Source organism: Emydura macquarii, unplaced genomic scaffold (genome assembly GCF_026122565.2).
Source record: "Emydura macquarii macquarii isolate MOO-44397 ecotype Brisbane River unplaced genomic scaffold, CSIRO-AGI_Emac_v2 contig_1876, whole genome shotgun sequence".
NCBI lineage: Eukaryota > Metazoa > Chordata > Testudines > Chelidae > Emydura > Emydura macquarii.
Window position 1 is genome coordinate 18,599,477 of NW_027132013.1, and position 15,980 is coordinate 18,615,456.

The 15,980-nt window shown below is 44.5% G+C and overlaps 1 protein-coding gene across 1 annotated transcript in view; it reads left to right on the plus strand.

The window, feature by feature from the left end:
- The first annotated feature begins 1,297 nt into the window (after positions 1 to 1,297).
- TTC9 (tetratricopeptide repeat domain 9) overlaps positions 1,298 to 15,980 on the plus strand; it is a 30,030-nt gene continuing 15,347 nt past the window's right edge. Inside the window, exon 1 of the mRNA XM_067557831.1 lies at positions 1,298 to 1,735. Coding sequence (XP_067413932.1) covers positions 1,429 to 1,735 — 307 coding nt within the window. The 5' untranslated portion in view covers positions 1,298 to 1,428. The remainder of the gene's footprint in view (positions 1,736 to 15,980) is intronic.

The following is a 15,980-nucleotide window of genomic DNA, read 5'->3' on the forward strand; positions in this document are numbered from 1 at the left end:
GGATTAGCAATACTGAGTTACACACACACACACACGAAGTCTCGTGTCCATGTGACATAGGTTAACATCATATCTGACCAAGCAAAAGGAGGTCCAACACTCAGCTCAGTGGCATTTCTCTATTTGACTAATGTAATAACTTTGAAATGACACATCCAATCAATTATTAGGGGCTAGAGCACATGACTTATGAGGAGAGGCTGAAGGAACTAGGCTTGTTTAGTCTGCATCAGAGAAGAATGGGGGGAGATTTGATAGCAGCCTTTAACTACCTGAAAGGGGGTTCCAGGGAGGATGGAGCTAGGCTATTCTCAGTGGTAGTAGATGACAAAACTAGGAGCAATGGTTTCAATTTGTAGGGGGAGAGGTCTAGGTTGGATATTAGGAAAAAAATTTCACTAGGAGGGTGGTGAAGCACTGGAATGGGTTACTTAGGGAGGTGGTGGAATCTCCATCCTTAGAGGTTTTTAAGGCCTGGCTTGACAAAGCCCTGGCTGGGATGATTTAGCTGAGGTTAGTCCTGCTTTGAGCAGGGGGTGGGACCAGATGACCTCCTGAGGTCCCTTCCAACTCTAATCTTCTATTATTCTAATTCCAAAATGTCCTGAAATGGTGGAAACCAATGGGAGCCAGTGGACTTGGTGATGGGGCAAAGCAAAGACCTGGAGTGGGGGGAGTGGGTGTGAGTACAACAACACAGAGAATCACAAGGGGATTGAGGAAGGTGAGAAGAGGGGGAAGCTGAGATGGGGAGTGGAAAATGGGAAGGAGGAACCCAGAGCCCCTGGCATGAGGGAGGGTTGGGAAGGTTGTAGGGAGTCCCTGAAATGGGGGGCGGGGGTGAAGGGAAGGTGGCACACAGGCAGCTTTGGAGGGGAGAGAAATGGCGGAGTGCCAGGAGGCCCTGGTGGGTATCCTGCATTTGGCCTGGACAAGCTACCAAGTGGGGGACCCTCCAGTTAAATTATCTATCGCTCCCCCTTCGGCTCTCCTCAGTCATACACACGGTGCAGGGCCAGGAAATTGGAGTTTGCGCCTTTAAGAGCGCCACTGCCTGGCTGCTGCAGAAAGCAAGGTGCTGCTGGCTTTTTGTCTGATTTTTAATGCCCCCCACGGCTGCTCTTCCCCATTCTCGGGACCCCTCGCCCCATCCCTCCCGCTCTCTCCCGGCGCCGGCAGGGCTCCTGCCTGCCCTGCCCGGCTGCCTGGGCCAGGAGGGAGGCGGGCTCCTTCCGGGTTAGCTGGCGCTGGCTGGCTCTCCCCAGTCCCCGTGCGCGGGGGAGGCGGGAGCGGCAGCCGGCCCGCAGGGCGGGGGAGCAGCGCCCGGCAGCTGGAGGATGAGAGCAGGAGGCGGCGCGGCTGGACTTGGCGCTGGGGCGTTTGGCTTCTCGGAGGCTTGAAGCCTGTCCCTGTGGCGGAGCGGCGGGGATGGAGCGGCAGAGCCCCGCGGCGGAGAGCTGCGCCGGGGGAGCCCAGCCCGGGGCGGGGGCGGAGACCGGCGAGCTCCTGCAGCGAGCCCTGGATTTCAAGAGCCAAGGGGCGCAGTGCTACAAGGACAAGAAATTCCGCGAAGCCATCGGCAAGTACCACCGGGCGCTGCTCGAGCTGAAGGGGCTGCCGCCGCCGCCCGAGCCCGAGCCCGAGCCCGGCTCCTCCGCCAGCCCGGGCGCTCTCACCGCGGAGCAGCGCCGGAGCGCGGAGACCATTGAAATCGATTGTTACAACAGCCTGGCAGGTCAGCCCCGCGCCCGGGGCGCGCGCTGTCATTGTCGTGCGCGTGGGTCCCAGCTGTGTCCCGGGGGGGGGGAGGGGCGGCTGACCTCAGGCATCCTCGCACCCGGCCCCCCGTCAGTAACTTTGTGCAGGGTGGGAGGGGGTGTCTCATCACACCGCCGCTGGGGCTGCAGCCTCAGGTATGGGCGCAGATGGCACAGCACGGGCGCAGTGACGGATTCCCTCCATCACACACAGGCACACGCCGCACTGGTTCTTCAGTGCCCCCCCCCAATTATCACCCCGGGAGCCCTACAGCAGCGCGGCCCTATTTACTCCGCGAAAAAGGGCTGGGGCTTACAGCCGCTCCTGGACGATTTTTGCCCCACATTGTGGAGCCCTGGAGTAAGTGAAAGCAGTGATTCTGTTACAATCCCCCCGTTACGGGAGGAGGAGTGTTTGTGATCATAACACGGTAGGCTGAGTGTAAAGGGGAGGCTGGGAAAGAAAGGCAGCGTAGTAGAAGATACATGCACAGGCATGTGTGCGCCTCTGGGGCTGTGTTGTTAATGGACTTTCCAGCCACTAAACCCCGCCGTTAAACTATTTTTTACTTTTCATTATTGGGTGCTCCCCACCCCCCCCCCCCCAATCTTACTCCTCTATTGACCCAGAAAACGGTTAATTTTTTTGCGTTGATTTTCATCCATTTTTAAATTTTTGTAATAAACTGATAAATGCCCAGGACATGCTAAACAAACCCCAACCCCCCCCCCCTCCGCCCCCCACACAACGGGCAAGGGGTGTTTCATAGGGGAAGATATGGGTCTGCTTTATAGTCTTGTCCCTTTTCCCCCTTCCCACTGTTTCTTATTATTAACCAGGAATCACAGAGTCCCCTCTGCAAAATAATCCCATTTATGGGTATGAAACATTCTTTTCAGACATTTGAAAGAAGTATTTCTGCCATTCTATTTGAGAGTGGTGCAGCATTCTCCCTGTCCTTCCGTGGTAAATATAGAAAACATATATATCAAAATTTTATCTCTGAGGGTTCATCTGCATTCCTCATACTACTAGTACTCAGCACATGTGCATACCAGCACTTTATATTTTCAAAGAGCTGTACAAACATTAACTAATTAATCCTTCATAAGCTCCTGCGTGAGAGAGAGGTGACAGGATGGTGTTTCTGTAGGGTGCTCAGACCTACAAAAAGTAAAGTGAATGAATTCTCTAAGATTACACAGCATTCTCTTCGGTTTGATATTTCCTTCAATCTTTTTACCATAGCTTGCATGTAATTAAGACTATGAAAGAGGAGGTTGTCCTATGTAGCATCTGGTGTAAGAAAGGAAATGTCTGGAAATTGTTTTGACAACCACAAATGGTACTAGATATAAAAATATTTGTTTCTGTTAGCTTTAAAAGTTAAAAGAAAACATAGTTCTAGCTAGTTGCTAGATGCCAGTTGTCAATTGTCATGCTAGTCATTAGATGTTTGATCATCATTGTATTTGACTTTGTTCCCTCCCATGTGCTTTGATCCTTCAGTCCTTACTGGGACAGAACTCTTGTTGACTTCAAGAGGAGCTTTGCCTGAGTAAGGATTGCAAGATCAGGGGCTATTTTAATATATGTATTTAAAAAAATCTTATTACTAAGAACCTTCAAAACCAAACACTTGTTTGTATGTGCATGGGAGAGAGAGTTAATAAAAGGGAACAATTTGAGATTTTCCTGTCTTCCCCCCCCAAGTTTTACTTTACACTTGGCTTGTGTAGGCAGTGCTGGTTAACTTTGCTTCTTGTGTTGAGTAGTGCTGAAAAAAATGGGGAATAAAGTAGATCAATTTAAAAACACCAAGCTGGATTCTACCCTTATTTATACCCGTGCACATACACTGAAATAAGTGGAGTTGTCTGGATGCAACTGAGGGCAGAATTTAGGCCCCTTTTAGAACACATTTTCTAAATGGAGATATTTAAGGCTCCTTCAATTACTACTTAAATAGTATGTGGGGAGAGAAAGGTGTCACTATAATAACCTAAGTGTAATTGTCTATTTAAAAAAAAATCTGTGTTCATGGGCTTTTGTTAAAAATCAAACATTTTACTCTATGTTTGTAAGGCTTGTTTAGCTTGACAGTGTTATACTAGGAACTCATAATATCATTAATGTCTTAATACAGTTTAATGGGTTCCCTAGTCTTAAAACATTTCTACCAGAAAATATCTTCACTCTTAGTCCTGAGATATAAATTAAACATGTATCTAGCAGGTAAATGCGTTTTGAAGGATCAGATGTTTGCTTTTTGTTAATATTTCTGCTGAGTAAACAAATTACCCTTGCTGGAAATGTTTACATTTCTGCTGACACAGTTGTTTTGCATAAAAGTAATAATCATCCATGTCATTTATTTATTGTTTCTGGTTTGGGATTTTTGCTTTTAACCATTGCTGATTGCCACTACTTATGAGATTTAATGCAATCAGACCGTGGAGAAACATATGTTTATGGCTTAACCTAGATTTAAACAAATTTTACCTAGATTTAAATTGTTTCAGCAAAAGGGAAGAAGAGCATAATTAACCCAAGAATCATATGCAGTGCTTCCCTTTTGAGGACACCACAGCAGGTCAAATTCTACTCTTACACTTGGATAATTGTTATACTAGTATTTTCAGTGGGTTGCACGAATATAACAGAGCAGAATTTGGCACCAAATGTATGATTTCACATTTTCCCAATGTCACGTCTTAAAATGTAAACATAAAAAAAAAAATACATAGCCTATTAAAGTGGAGAGTCTCTGCTCTGAAAACTGCAGTGTCACTACAACAAGTCTAGTTCTAGACTAGAGGTCAAATTCCAGCAGGAGTCTCTCTAATTTGATGTCCGAAAGAAAAAGGGTGAGGTTGGAGGGGAACTGGTCTTGAAATACCATAATGATTAGGATGTGTTATTAAAAGAATTGGTTGAAAACAGCAAGAGGTGTGGCGATAGGACTTTTTATATAGCACTGACAGAAGCCACTGAATTATTGACCCAGAGGGCTCTAGCAAGGAGACATCAACATAATGCATCCCATTAGAGCAAAAATCAGTATATTTGGTGTGAGGAAGCAAGCAGGTGGCATAGGGTACTCTGCTTCTGAGCACGAGGATTGGTTTTTTGTTTTTGTTTTTTAAAGAAACTTCAAATAAATATCTACAATAGAGCTAGGACCACGTTAGCAGAATGCACTAATTCTGAGTAAGGCAGTTTAGTTGGTATAAATCAGCGCTATCGCTGAGTGTCCTTATTCACATGTTTTTTAGCACCTCCACTCCCTCCATTAAGCTTAGCATTTTGCAAGTCCTCCTTGTCATTTTTCATGTAGCTGCCACATTCTCCCATTTCAGGGATGCATTGCAGTGTATACATGCACTTTTTGGGAGTCTGTATCAGTAAGGTAAGCACATAGGCTAGGGTTAAGTATGCACCTTAATACAGTATTGTCAACTCTGTTTTATTGTGAGTCTCATGATATTTGGTATTTTTCTTAAGCCTTGAGTTCCTGGAGTCATGCAATCCAACTACTTTTTTTTTTTTGGTCAAGGTCTCTAAGCCTCATTGTTGTGGGGGGGGAAAGCTGGAAAACCTGAATCTTAAAGGCTCAAAAAACAGATGACAAATAAAAATAATAAATGTGGAGTTCTTTTTAAATCTTTGATTTTTAGGCTAATCGCATGATTTTTGAATGTCAGTAGAGTTGGCAATACTGCTAATATTTCTTGCAATAAGCTACTGGCAATACTATGGTTTTTAAGGTACAACAGTTTGATGGCCTTAAAAGGACTTATCACATTTGTGAAGTCTATTGTTGCCATGTGTTATAGACACCTGCCAAAAAACCTCCTTTTACCATGAGTCTTTCTGATCAATTTCACCAAAAACAAGAGCAGCAGCATAGTTTAGGTTCTCTGAAATTGCTGGGGTAGACAAAAAGAAATTCTACCTACAACATGAAGCCCTGTAGAACAAACATATGATTACAAGGCAAACATAGCTTTGGGAAAACATTTAATTATGACTCATTGACTGTCTGCAACCTTGAGCAAGTCACTTGACCTCCTTTTTGCCTCAGTCAGCCCAAATGAAAATAAAGAACGGAAACCTCAGTGAAATCCTGATGCTGCACTAGAGCTGAGTTTTCCCGGGTAAATAGGTTATTTAGAAATATATATGAGGAATGCATGCAGCAAATTTGAACTCACCAATCATCATTAATACATTATTAACTGTCCCTTCCATTTATACTACACCTTTCATCTAGAAGGATCGTAAGTGCTTTATGAACTACATACAAACAGGGATCACTCACACCGCAGATTGAACCACCTATGAGGTAGAATGAAATAGCCATTCTGTGCCAGCAAAACTGCATAACAGCTTTCAGGGGTGGAATGAGCTATTTCTGCTCAGGAGGTGCAAACAGGTCTTAAAGGTCCCTCCGAAAGCAGCAAAATGCTAAGTTTGTTATGAGTGAGTGTGAAACAGTGATAGGCAAACTGACAAGTGTTTGCTTAATGTAGCCATGGCATGGGGAAGAGAACTTCTCCAGTGGAGAGGAGAATGATAGCCATGTGAATTAGGCTTGGTACTGGGAGAGAAGAGATCTGGATTTTATGCCTGGCTCTGATACTAACTGGCTGTTTCATCTTTACTAAGTCACTGCACTTTCTTGAACCTCAGTTTCCCATCTGTAAAATGAAGATTATACTACTTACCATCTCTTAGGGGTATTGGGAGGCTTAATTAATTACATTTTAATTAAATTATTATAAGTGTTTATATTTTAATTAAAATGTTGGTAAAGCACTTTAGGGATCCTCAGCTGGAAGGCACCACATAACTGCAAAAGTATTATCGAATGTAATGATCCAAGATACAATTTAGCCAGGATGCCATGATTAGCAACCCCGCTCTTGCAGAAAATGCTGTGGAGTCTGTTATGACTGTGAATGGGTCAGATCCTCACTTTTCATCTCATCCAAAAGATGCCACTCCTAGAAGTATAGCACCCACTTAAGCACTACATTGGCTCATTGATGATCTTGGGCTGGATTCTGCCACCTGTATTTGTCATGAGTAGTACATTGCCCTGGAAGTAGTCCCACTGAAATGAATAGAACTAATCACAGAGTAAATTACTATTCAGTATGAATAGGGGTGGCAGAATTTTTCTGATAGATTGCAGTGAGCTACTAGCTCAAAACACCAGTACCATGTCCTGGGTTTCCTTTGGAAGGAGTCCTTTCTGAGTGGTGAGCAGACCCAATCCTCTTTAGATTATCATGATGGTTCTCAAACCGCATCTGCTGATCATCAATGTCCTAGCTGGTGATCAAAGAAGACTTGGCTATTTGCCTGCTGTTAACTCTTTTGGTCCACATGATGAAAGAATTTGAGAACCTCTGATTTATAGGGAGTGATATGATCACAGCCCAAGGTGGTACAGGTGCAGCCAGGCAGTGAACTGAACTGAGTGAATGTTGCTTGGGTGAGTGTTGGATGTATTTAGACAATGACCCCAAACACTAATATCGATCTTGGGAGAGGCAGAGTTGTGAACCACTACTGTAGTTTTGTTTGTGAAGGTGGAGGGAGAGATTCCTGTTCAGGCAGATGAAATTACATATGCATGAAAAGGATGGGATGAAAATTCCTCCAAATCTGGGTGGGGGTAAGATGCTCTCTGGCACTTTACTAACCTATTACATTTCTAATAGAGTACCTGTCATTGATAGCTTAGGAAGAGAGATGGCACCTGTGCCTATAGTAGTGTGTGTGTATTCCTGGGCTCCCAAAATCCATTTGAAAATTGAGATTTTTACAAGCTGAAGTGACACCCCCATCCCCAGTTGTCTTTATATTTGAGAGAAGCCTATTATTGCTGATGTGCCACCTATTCACTGTATAGCAGACCCACTGCCTGCAGTGTGCTGTATTTGCACTGTGTGAACAGGACCTCCTGTCCAACTCCCCTTTGGAGGAGTTGACCCATCTAGCTGATGACTGGGGAATGGGCAGGCAGATTAAGTGGTGAGGCAGCAGCATGAAGCTTTCAAAATAAAGTCAAGCAGGGGATGGCAAGAATCAGAAGGTCCAACCAAAACCACTGGGCAGTGATTAATTTTTCTGCTCAAGATTTATTGATTGCTCACCTGCCTTGAGATTCACAGTAGCTTTTCCTGTCAACATCACCATAACCTCCTCTGAAATTCTGTTCTGGAATTTCCTCCAGCAATGGTTCCCCAGTGAGTCACAACAAATACTCTAACACTTCCTCATATTCTAATAAATTGCCTACACACATTGGGGCCAGGGTAGGGGAAAAATGATTCCAGGGCTGGAATCACACTAGGCGGGACTGTGTTAGGTTTCTACACCTATGCTCAATAAGCCCTGCACTTAAAATGCAAAGGATGCTGAGATGAGGTATAATTAAAAAGGGAGAGGTCAAACTTTGCCACCCTACCTGTTTCTTCTTTTATGTGCAACTGAATAATAATGTGGAAAGAGGAAGCAGCAGCACTAGCCAAAGATTTTTTAAAAGTTACATTTGTTTTAATGTTTTACACTGCGCACTGCGTTCTTGTTTTTTTTCAATGTGGAGGTTAAGGTTTTGATGCTGGAACCCATCAAGCAGATTTCTTCTGCAAAGTAGCTGAGCCATCCCTTGAATAACATTGAATACTTCCTATCTTCAGAACATGTAACACTCATGAGCTAATTATTCCTCATAAGCCCCCTGTGAGGTAGGAAGTATCATCTCCATTGTACAGATGAGAAACTGAGGACAGGGAGGTTCCGTGACTTACCCAAGGATGCACAGCAAGGCAGTGACTGAGGTGTAATTAGAACTCAGGAAATCCTGTCTCCTAGCCTTGCACTTAAATCACACCTTTCTGAGTGCCAAATTTCTCCTGACTGTCCTGACACAAACGTTCACTAAATATAGTAAAGCTTCCCTCTATGAATAGCCTCTTTAACATGTGAGTTGATTCTATCCTAAAATATGCCAGCTAGTGCTAAATAATATTAATGAAAAGAGCTATCATCCTGTAAACCACTGGTTCTCACCCTTTTTCATTTGTGGACCCCTAGAAAATTTCAAATGGAGGTGCAGACCCCTTTGAAAACTGACTGAACAGAATTCAATTATATACACAGACAATAAATTTCCAGTCTAACTCTTTTGCAGACCCCTGCTGGTCCACGAAGCACAGGTTGAGAACCACTGCTCTAAACAATGGTATGGAGTTTAGAAAACAAGAAATCTAATAAGGGGAGGAATTTTATAATGAAGCAAATATATAACATGAAGATCTATACCAAAAGTTTACCTGGGTAATAGTTTTCTTCATTCTCTTTGGTGCTATTTCATAACTTCCTGGATGAGGAAGAATCACAGAGATGGAAGACTCTTACCTATCCATTTATGTTTTGGTTTTAATTCACTTAGGTGACTATTCCAAAGTCTTACAGGAGTTTTCAAACCTTTTCATAGTGTGAACATCAACTTGAGAGTTATTCCTAACTGCTCAACAACTTGTCTCCTTCTGTTCATTCCTTTGTCTCAGCCTCTCCCTCCAACATCTCATCCTGGATGTTTCACAGTAAACTTAAGCTTAACATGGCAAAAGCTGACCTCCTGATCTTTCCTTTGAAATCCTCTCTACTCTCCTCATTGCATTCTCCATAACTCCTAAAACATCATCATCCTAAGTCTGATAAACTTGGTATATCATCTTCAGCTTCTCCACTCTTATGCCCATATGCATTTGGGTCACATCCATGTCTTCCCACTGCTCTCATAGCATTTCTAAGGTCTGGTCTTTATCCTGTTCATGCAGCTAAAGTGCTCATCCAAGCCCTTCTCATCTCCAGTCATGAATACTGGAGCCTCCCTGACACCCATATTGCTGCCTTCCAGTCCACACAAAACACAGCTGCTCAAATTACCTGCTTTCCCCATCCTCTTATCACATCACCCTACTGTAAATTCATGCAGGACTAAAACCTGGGACCATCAGTATGCTGAGCTACTAACACCTCCACATTGCCACCAGACTCTCAGACGATATTTCTGCTGGTGGACCATATGAAGCTAGACACTGCAGGAAGTAGTGTCCACCGAGGCTTGAGTGGCAGCCCCCTTGCAGTCCACGGACTGGCCCATGGTGGTATATAAACCATGAAGCTATCACAGGGAGCTGTCTGAGCAAAGATGCAAATCACCTGTTTGCTTCCACTGTAGACCTTGCCTTGCTCTGAAACCGAGATCGACCCCAGCTTTGCTATCTGCAACTCAGCACCCAAGCCTGTTTTCCTTGCATAAGTGATAAGGTACAAGACCCCTTGAATTTGCTTTGAAATTTTATGGGAAGCCATTGTAGACATCAGAGGACAAGTTTGATATGTTAGCAGTAGACTGCATTGCTTAGATGTGCTGCAGCATTCTGAACTAGTTGAAGTTTCCTAAGTGCTGAAGGCTTCATGACCAGGTGTCTCTCATTGCCGTAGTTTAGCCGAGAGGTGACAAAGGCATGAATAACTAAGGCCAAGTCTTCATCCACCAGAATGGGATAATGTCCCCTAGCCAAGTAGAGCTGATATAAAGTGTTACTTGCAAATGCTGCTATGCGAGAGCTTAGCATCAGCGAGAAATCCACATGCGCTGCTAGACAGTGGACTGAATTGACCAATTGTGGGGGTGTATCTTCAACTATCGGAAACTGCACCATGGTTGCAAGCTTTTCAAAATACTTTCCTGTATCTACCAGCATCATCGCTGTCTTGCTAAGGCTCAGCTTCAGCCAGCTGTTCTCCATCTATGAGCTGATCGTATCCTTACACTGGGCCAACTTGGTGGTAGTGGTGTGGTCCTGTATGGTGAAGGATGGTGAAGGAGCTGTGTGTCATCCACATATTGCTGGCATTTGAGTCCACATCAACTAACCATTTCACCTAGGGCTCGCATGTAGATGTGAAAAGGACAAGAGAGAACTGATCATTGTGTGACTCTGCAAGTGAGTGGTTTAGTGGTGGAGGTGCAGTTTTACATCATTGCTCATTGGATGAGTCCCTCCAGGAAGGACTCAAACCATTTTCACATATTACCCTGGATTCTGCAACTTGTCTCAGGTGAGATAGCAGAATCTCATGGTCAACAGCACTGAATGCTGCAGAGAGGTCCTGAAGGATGAGAAGGGATGTGTGTCTTTTCTGTCCATTGACAGGAGGAGATCATTCATCAGTGCCACTAAGGCAGTTTCAGTTCCATGTCCTGGTCTGAATCCAGACTGAGTTGGGTCAAGACTGTTAGCTTCAGTTAGATGAGCTTGTAGCTAGCCTTTTGCTAGCTTCTCTGTGAACTTGTTCAGGAATGGGAGATTTGACACGGGGCGCTGTGGGACTAGGATTGAAGTATCCAGGGCAGGTTCATCAGTGTTGGTCAGACCATTGCGTGTCTGAAGGAGGAAGAGAAGATTCTTTCACTCAGTGAGGCGTGGCTATTTCAGTCAGGAGTGGCACCAGTTGGCCATGACTCTTATACACAAGCTAGAAAGTAGTCAACATGTTTTCCTCAGAGTTTAACCCTTGGGATTTTGGAGTTCATTTCATCTCTGAGGGATTGACTGAACCCATCAGCTCTCAGTTCTGCCTTACTATTCTACCTTGGCCACTTGTGTGTGATCTAAGACGACAAATAACTCCCTGCTTGCATGAAGTCAAAGTGTCTACCTTGTCTACGTTCCCCTTACTCCGTAAAGCAAGGGCTTTGACCCTGCACAATGTAACCTAATTAGGGAGTAGAGGGAGTTCTCCACCCATTTGCTACAGTACTGAGAGTCAGCGTAGCCTGTTGTGGCTGTGATTTCACACCTGCCCAGTGGTTCACTCAAGGTCTTGGCCGATCTGAAATACTCATTTGTTGGGTCCAGGCAGTGGGCTACTCACGCATTTACAGCCTCCCAGAGAAGATGGGTGAGAGGGGCAGAGAACAGGTGCAGACTTGCCTTGGATCCATCCCCCATATTGACTGATTAGAGTTGCTGAGCTGGGGTGGGGAGGTAGTAGTTTACTGCTGGTATAGGCCTCCCAACCCCAGAAGCAAGTGAGAAGCAGCAGAGGCATTTGTGACAAAGGTTTCATCTCAGTCACAATGCTTCCGGGGTAATGCCTGCACTGGCTATTCCCCCTTGTTCCGGGCTGTGCTTGAAGTCACAATCTAGCTCACAATTTGTGAAGTACTTTTCAGTACTCTGAGATGAAGTGCAACTAATGCAGTGATTTTGGCCATAGTCTACAAACAACCTGAAACAGCAGCTCTGTGAGGTGAACTGCCCCATGCATCTCAATGGGGTGTTAAAACCCCCGGATCTGGGTGCCCTGCCCTGGGTGCCCAGCAGAAGACGGTGTGTGTGGCTGCAGGAGAAGAGTGCACTGGGCCCAGCCCATCCACCCAAGCAATACATCCTGAGAAGGCTTCCCTTGCTGCCATTCTTGTTTCTCTAAGAGGATGGAGAAGACACCCCTGCAACCATGCCGGCTGCTTATGAGTAGGAGGCACCCCTACTCTGCTCCTGCAGGGAAGAAGGGAGCCCATGCTACTGATCCTGCCTCTGAGAGGAGATAGCCCCCCACTGCTATCACCACTACAGGGTTGGGTCTGCAGTAGCAAAACCATAGAGGGGAAAAAGGCCTTTGCCATGGTGTTTCCAGGATCCTGACCTTGACCAGCCCCTGGCCCTGAAAGGGCATTCTTTGCTACTCTTTCTTGGAACTTCAAAAAGAATTTAAATCAGAACCGTGTGCCATGTCCCAGGCCACGAGTCTTGTGTTGAAAGGTGTAGCAGAGAGTTACACTTCAACTCCTACTTCAGATACAGATTTGTTCTGTTTTTAATTTAACCGTAATTCAAATCTCAGGCAACTATCCTCTTAAATGATTTGCAGTGATTAAGGGCTCAAGTCTTGCCAGTGGGTGCAAGTTCGAAGGAAACAAGAGCAGCATAATATCCGCAGCCATGCAGGAATCACAGAGAAGAAACCTCAGCATTCTTTTGTGTGTCCAGAACTACATTCCCACCCCTTACTGCTCTGGTATAACTGGAAATAAGGAGGGAGCCATCCCAATTTCTGTGGTTAATGCCCCCCCCCCCCTTTTTTTTTTTTTTTTTTTTTTTTTTTTTTTTAAAAGAATTAAACATTAATAGTAAAAAGAAATACTTTAACACAATGGAACTCATGGAACTGTGGAACTCATTGTTACAAGGTATCATTGAGGGAAATAACCTGATAGAATTTAGAAAAGGATTAGACACTTACGACTAATAAGAACATTCACGGCTACATTAAACAGCATCAGATTTGTACAAGGGATATTAAACTTTCATGTTTCAGGGCCAAACTCTAACTTGCTTGGAGTTATGTTGTGTTCACAAAGACTCAGGACACCAGGCTGAGGCCAAGTGTCCATGGCCAGGTTATTCCATAATTGTTAATTATTGAGTTTCTTGTACTTTCCTTTGAACATAACTGGTCACTGTCACAAAGACAGGCTATTATAGTGGATGAACTGTTGGTCTGATCCAATCCAGCAGTTCCTATCTTCCTAACTGCTGCAGATAAATTTGCTACTTCAGATGAAAATTACCAGGGTTACCAGTCTTCATGCTTCAGGTTGTAAACTGATCACCAGCTGGAGTCAGGAAGAAACCAGTCCTCTTCCTTCCCCCACACCTCACTGATGCATGGAATAGTATTGCTCAATTAGACATGTTAGAGGGGTGGTTTGGGAGGGGATTCAGTCCTCACCTGAAGCATCCAGCACTAGTCAATGTCAGAGATAAGATACCAGACTCGACAGAGGATTGTTTTGTTCTGTATAGTTTAAGCGAAGGCCTTGTCAAGCAAGTGATGTGCTGAGCCATCGTTCTAGCTTTACATGTTTTTAATGTTAGCTTGTGCATTTATAATACAGAAGATGATAGGATTTCAGAAGCTTTTGATTTATATTCCCTGGGCCTCCCTGTCTCAGAGCATCCAGAAGGTAGATAACTGCATTGCTTCCTGGGACAACCATTGTGTACACAGCCTGTCAGGGAAAAGCAGCATCCTTTGGTGAGCAATCTACCTGTCTGTCTGATTCAGTCAGCTCCAGCAGTCTTCTCTTCTGTTCCAGAAGGTATTCCGGCTTCTTGTTGTCTCAGAACAGCCTTAGGCTGTGTCTGCACTAGGACTGCTTTACTGGTATGCTGTATGGACAAAGCACTCCTCCTCTGGATGCAGCTTAGACTAGCAAAGCTGCGCCTTGTGTCAACATAGTAAACTCAGTCCCAATGAGCAAACCAAGCTATACTGGTAAAATTGCAGCTTTTACCAGTATAATTGCATCTACACTAGGGGCTTCTGTTGGCACAGCTGGGTTGGTCAAGGATCACACCTCTTCACATCCCTGATCAACATAGCTATGGTGACAGAAGTCTGCAGTGTAGACTTGGCCTTAGTGTGGGAAGTCTCAGTGCTAAAATGACCATTGGTATGGAATTTGAATGGCTCAGCATTTTAATAAGAGGCATGCCTCTCACTATTTGTCCCCTGCCTACAGCTGTTGAGTTACATTTTAAACAGGGTGGAGAGTATGTTCAAGTCCTGGACCCTGGGTGAGGCAAATGAATAAACCAGTCAGAATGACAGCCTTTACACATTTATCCTTCATGTACACTGTCTCTAAAGTGTGTTAGAATTTGAAGGTCCTGGAGTCAGGAGAGGGTAGGCTCTAATGCTATTTAGGACAGTCAGAAATCCATTGCTGTGCTGGCATCCATAGAGGGATGACTGATAGGCATGTCGATAATACAAAGGTAACTATCTGGTAGGAAAGGACAGTTCAGAAATTACAGTTGAACTGGAGGAGCGACACGTTGAGATCATAAAGGCACATTCCAGATTTTCAGGAGAAAGCATTACTGCACTCCTGATCAGGAAAAGGATGCTGAATACTCAGTGTTCAAACCTGGAGATAGATAGCAAGAGCATTCCAGTTCCAAATCAATAGTAAATGCCATGACGAGGCATGGATGAGAGAAGGTCTTGAAGATAACCTGCTCTTAACCCCTGCAGAACTTTGTAGATAATCATCAATCCCTTCAGATGTACCCAAAGGTGAACTGAAAGCCAGTGCAGCACGTGCAGCCACAGGTATAATGTGCCCTGTGACGCTGTCTGGATTACGGGTGACCATTTATATTATTATTTAGTATCAATATTGCAAAATTACAAGAATTCAGATGAGAGATGCTATGTCAGGTACCATTGGAAAGATTATAATTCGCTAAGATTGATAAGCACGTTTATATGTATGTGTCAATTTTGTATTAAGTTCTAAATATGTATGGCATATTTATATCGCAACTTTTGCGGTGCTTCTGGGTGACACCCCAGACAGGATGGCAGAAGCACTAACCTGCTTAATGACCAATCAAGGGAACTCACAGGTACAATGAATCCAGTGAAAGAACCCAGGGGCTACACCTTATGTGTCACCAGGGCATGTAAAAACATGTCTATGGACAGGGGACTCTGAGGCTTTTCTATGCCATGTGCTGTGTTTGGGGCAAGCCACTTGGTGAAGTGACATAAAGGGCAGCTGTATCATCCCCACCTACTTTGTCTTCATTCCTGCTTCCTACCTCTGGATCAGTTAATCTACAACCAAAGTTGTGAAACGAAGGACTGACATCCATCCAGGTACTTGATATACACCAGAGGGACTGTACAAGCCTGCAAACTCCACAATTCCACTGAGAATCTGATATACATGGATTTTAATGTCATTTGTATGTATCTGATTGCTTTGACCATTTAATATTCCTCTTCTCATTTGTTTCTTTCCTTTATAGTAAACCTTTAGTTTAGTTACTAAAGGATTGGCTGGCAGCGTGGTATTTTGGGTAAGATCCAAACTTACATTGATCTGGCAGTGTGGCTGACCCTTTGGGGTCAGGAGAACATTTTGGTAAAGAGAATGGAGTTTTAAATAACTTCTCACTTTACTGGACCCAGTTGCTGATTGGGAGCCAGAGACTGAAATGCAATAGGGGGCTGTGTAACAACTTCTTTTAGCTTCCAGATAACCAGTGTGCGGGACCAGGAGCACTGTCTGTGACTGGTTGGTGAATTTAACTGCAGTGTTGGCCACCAGTGCTGGGAGA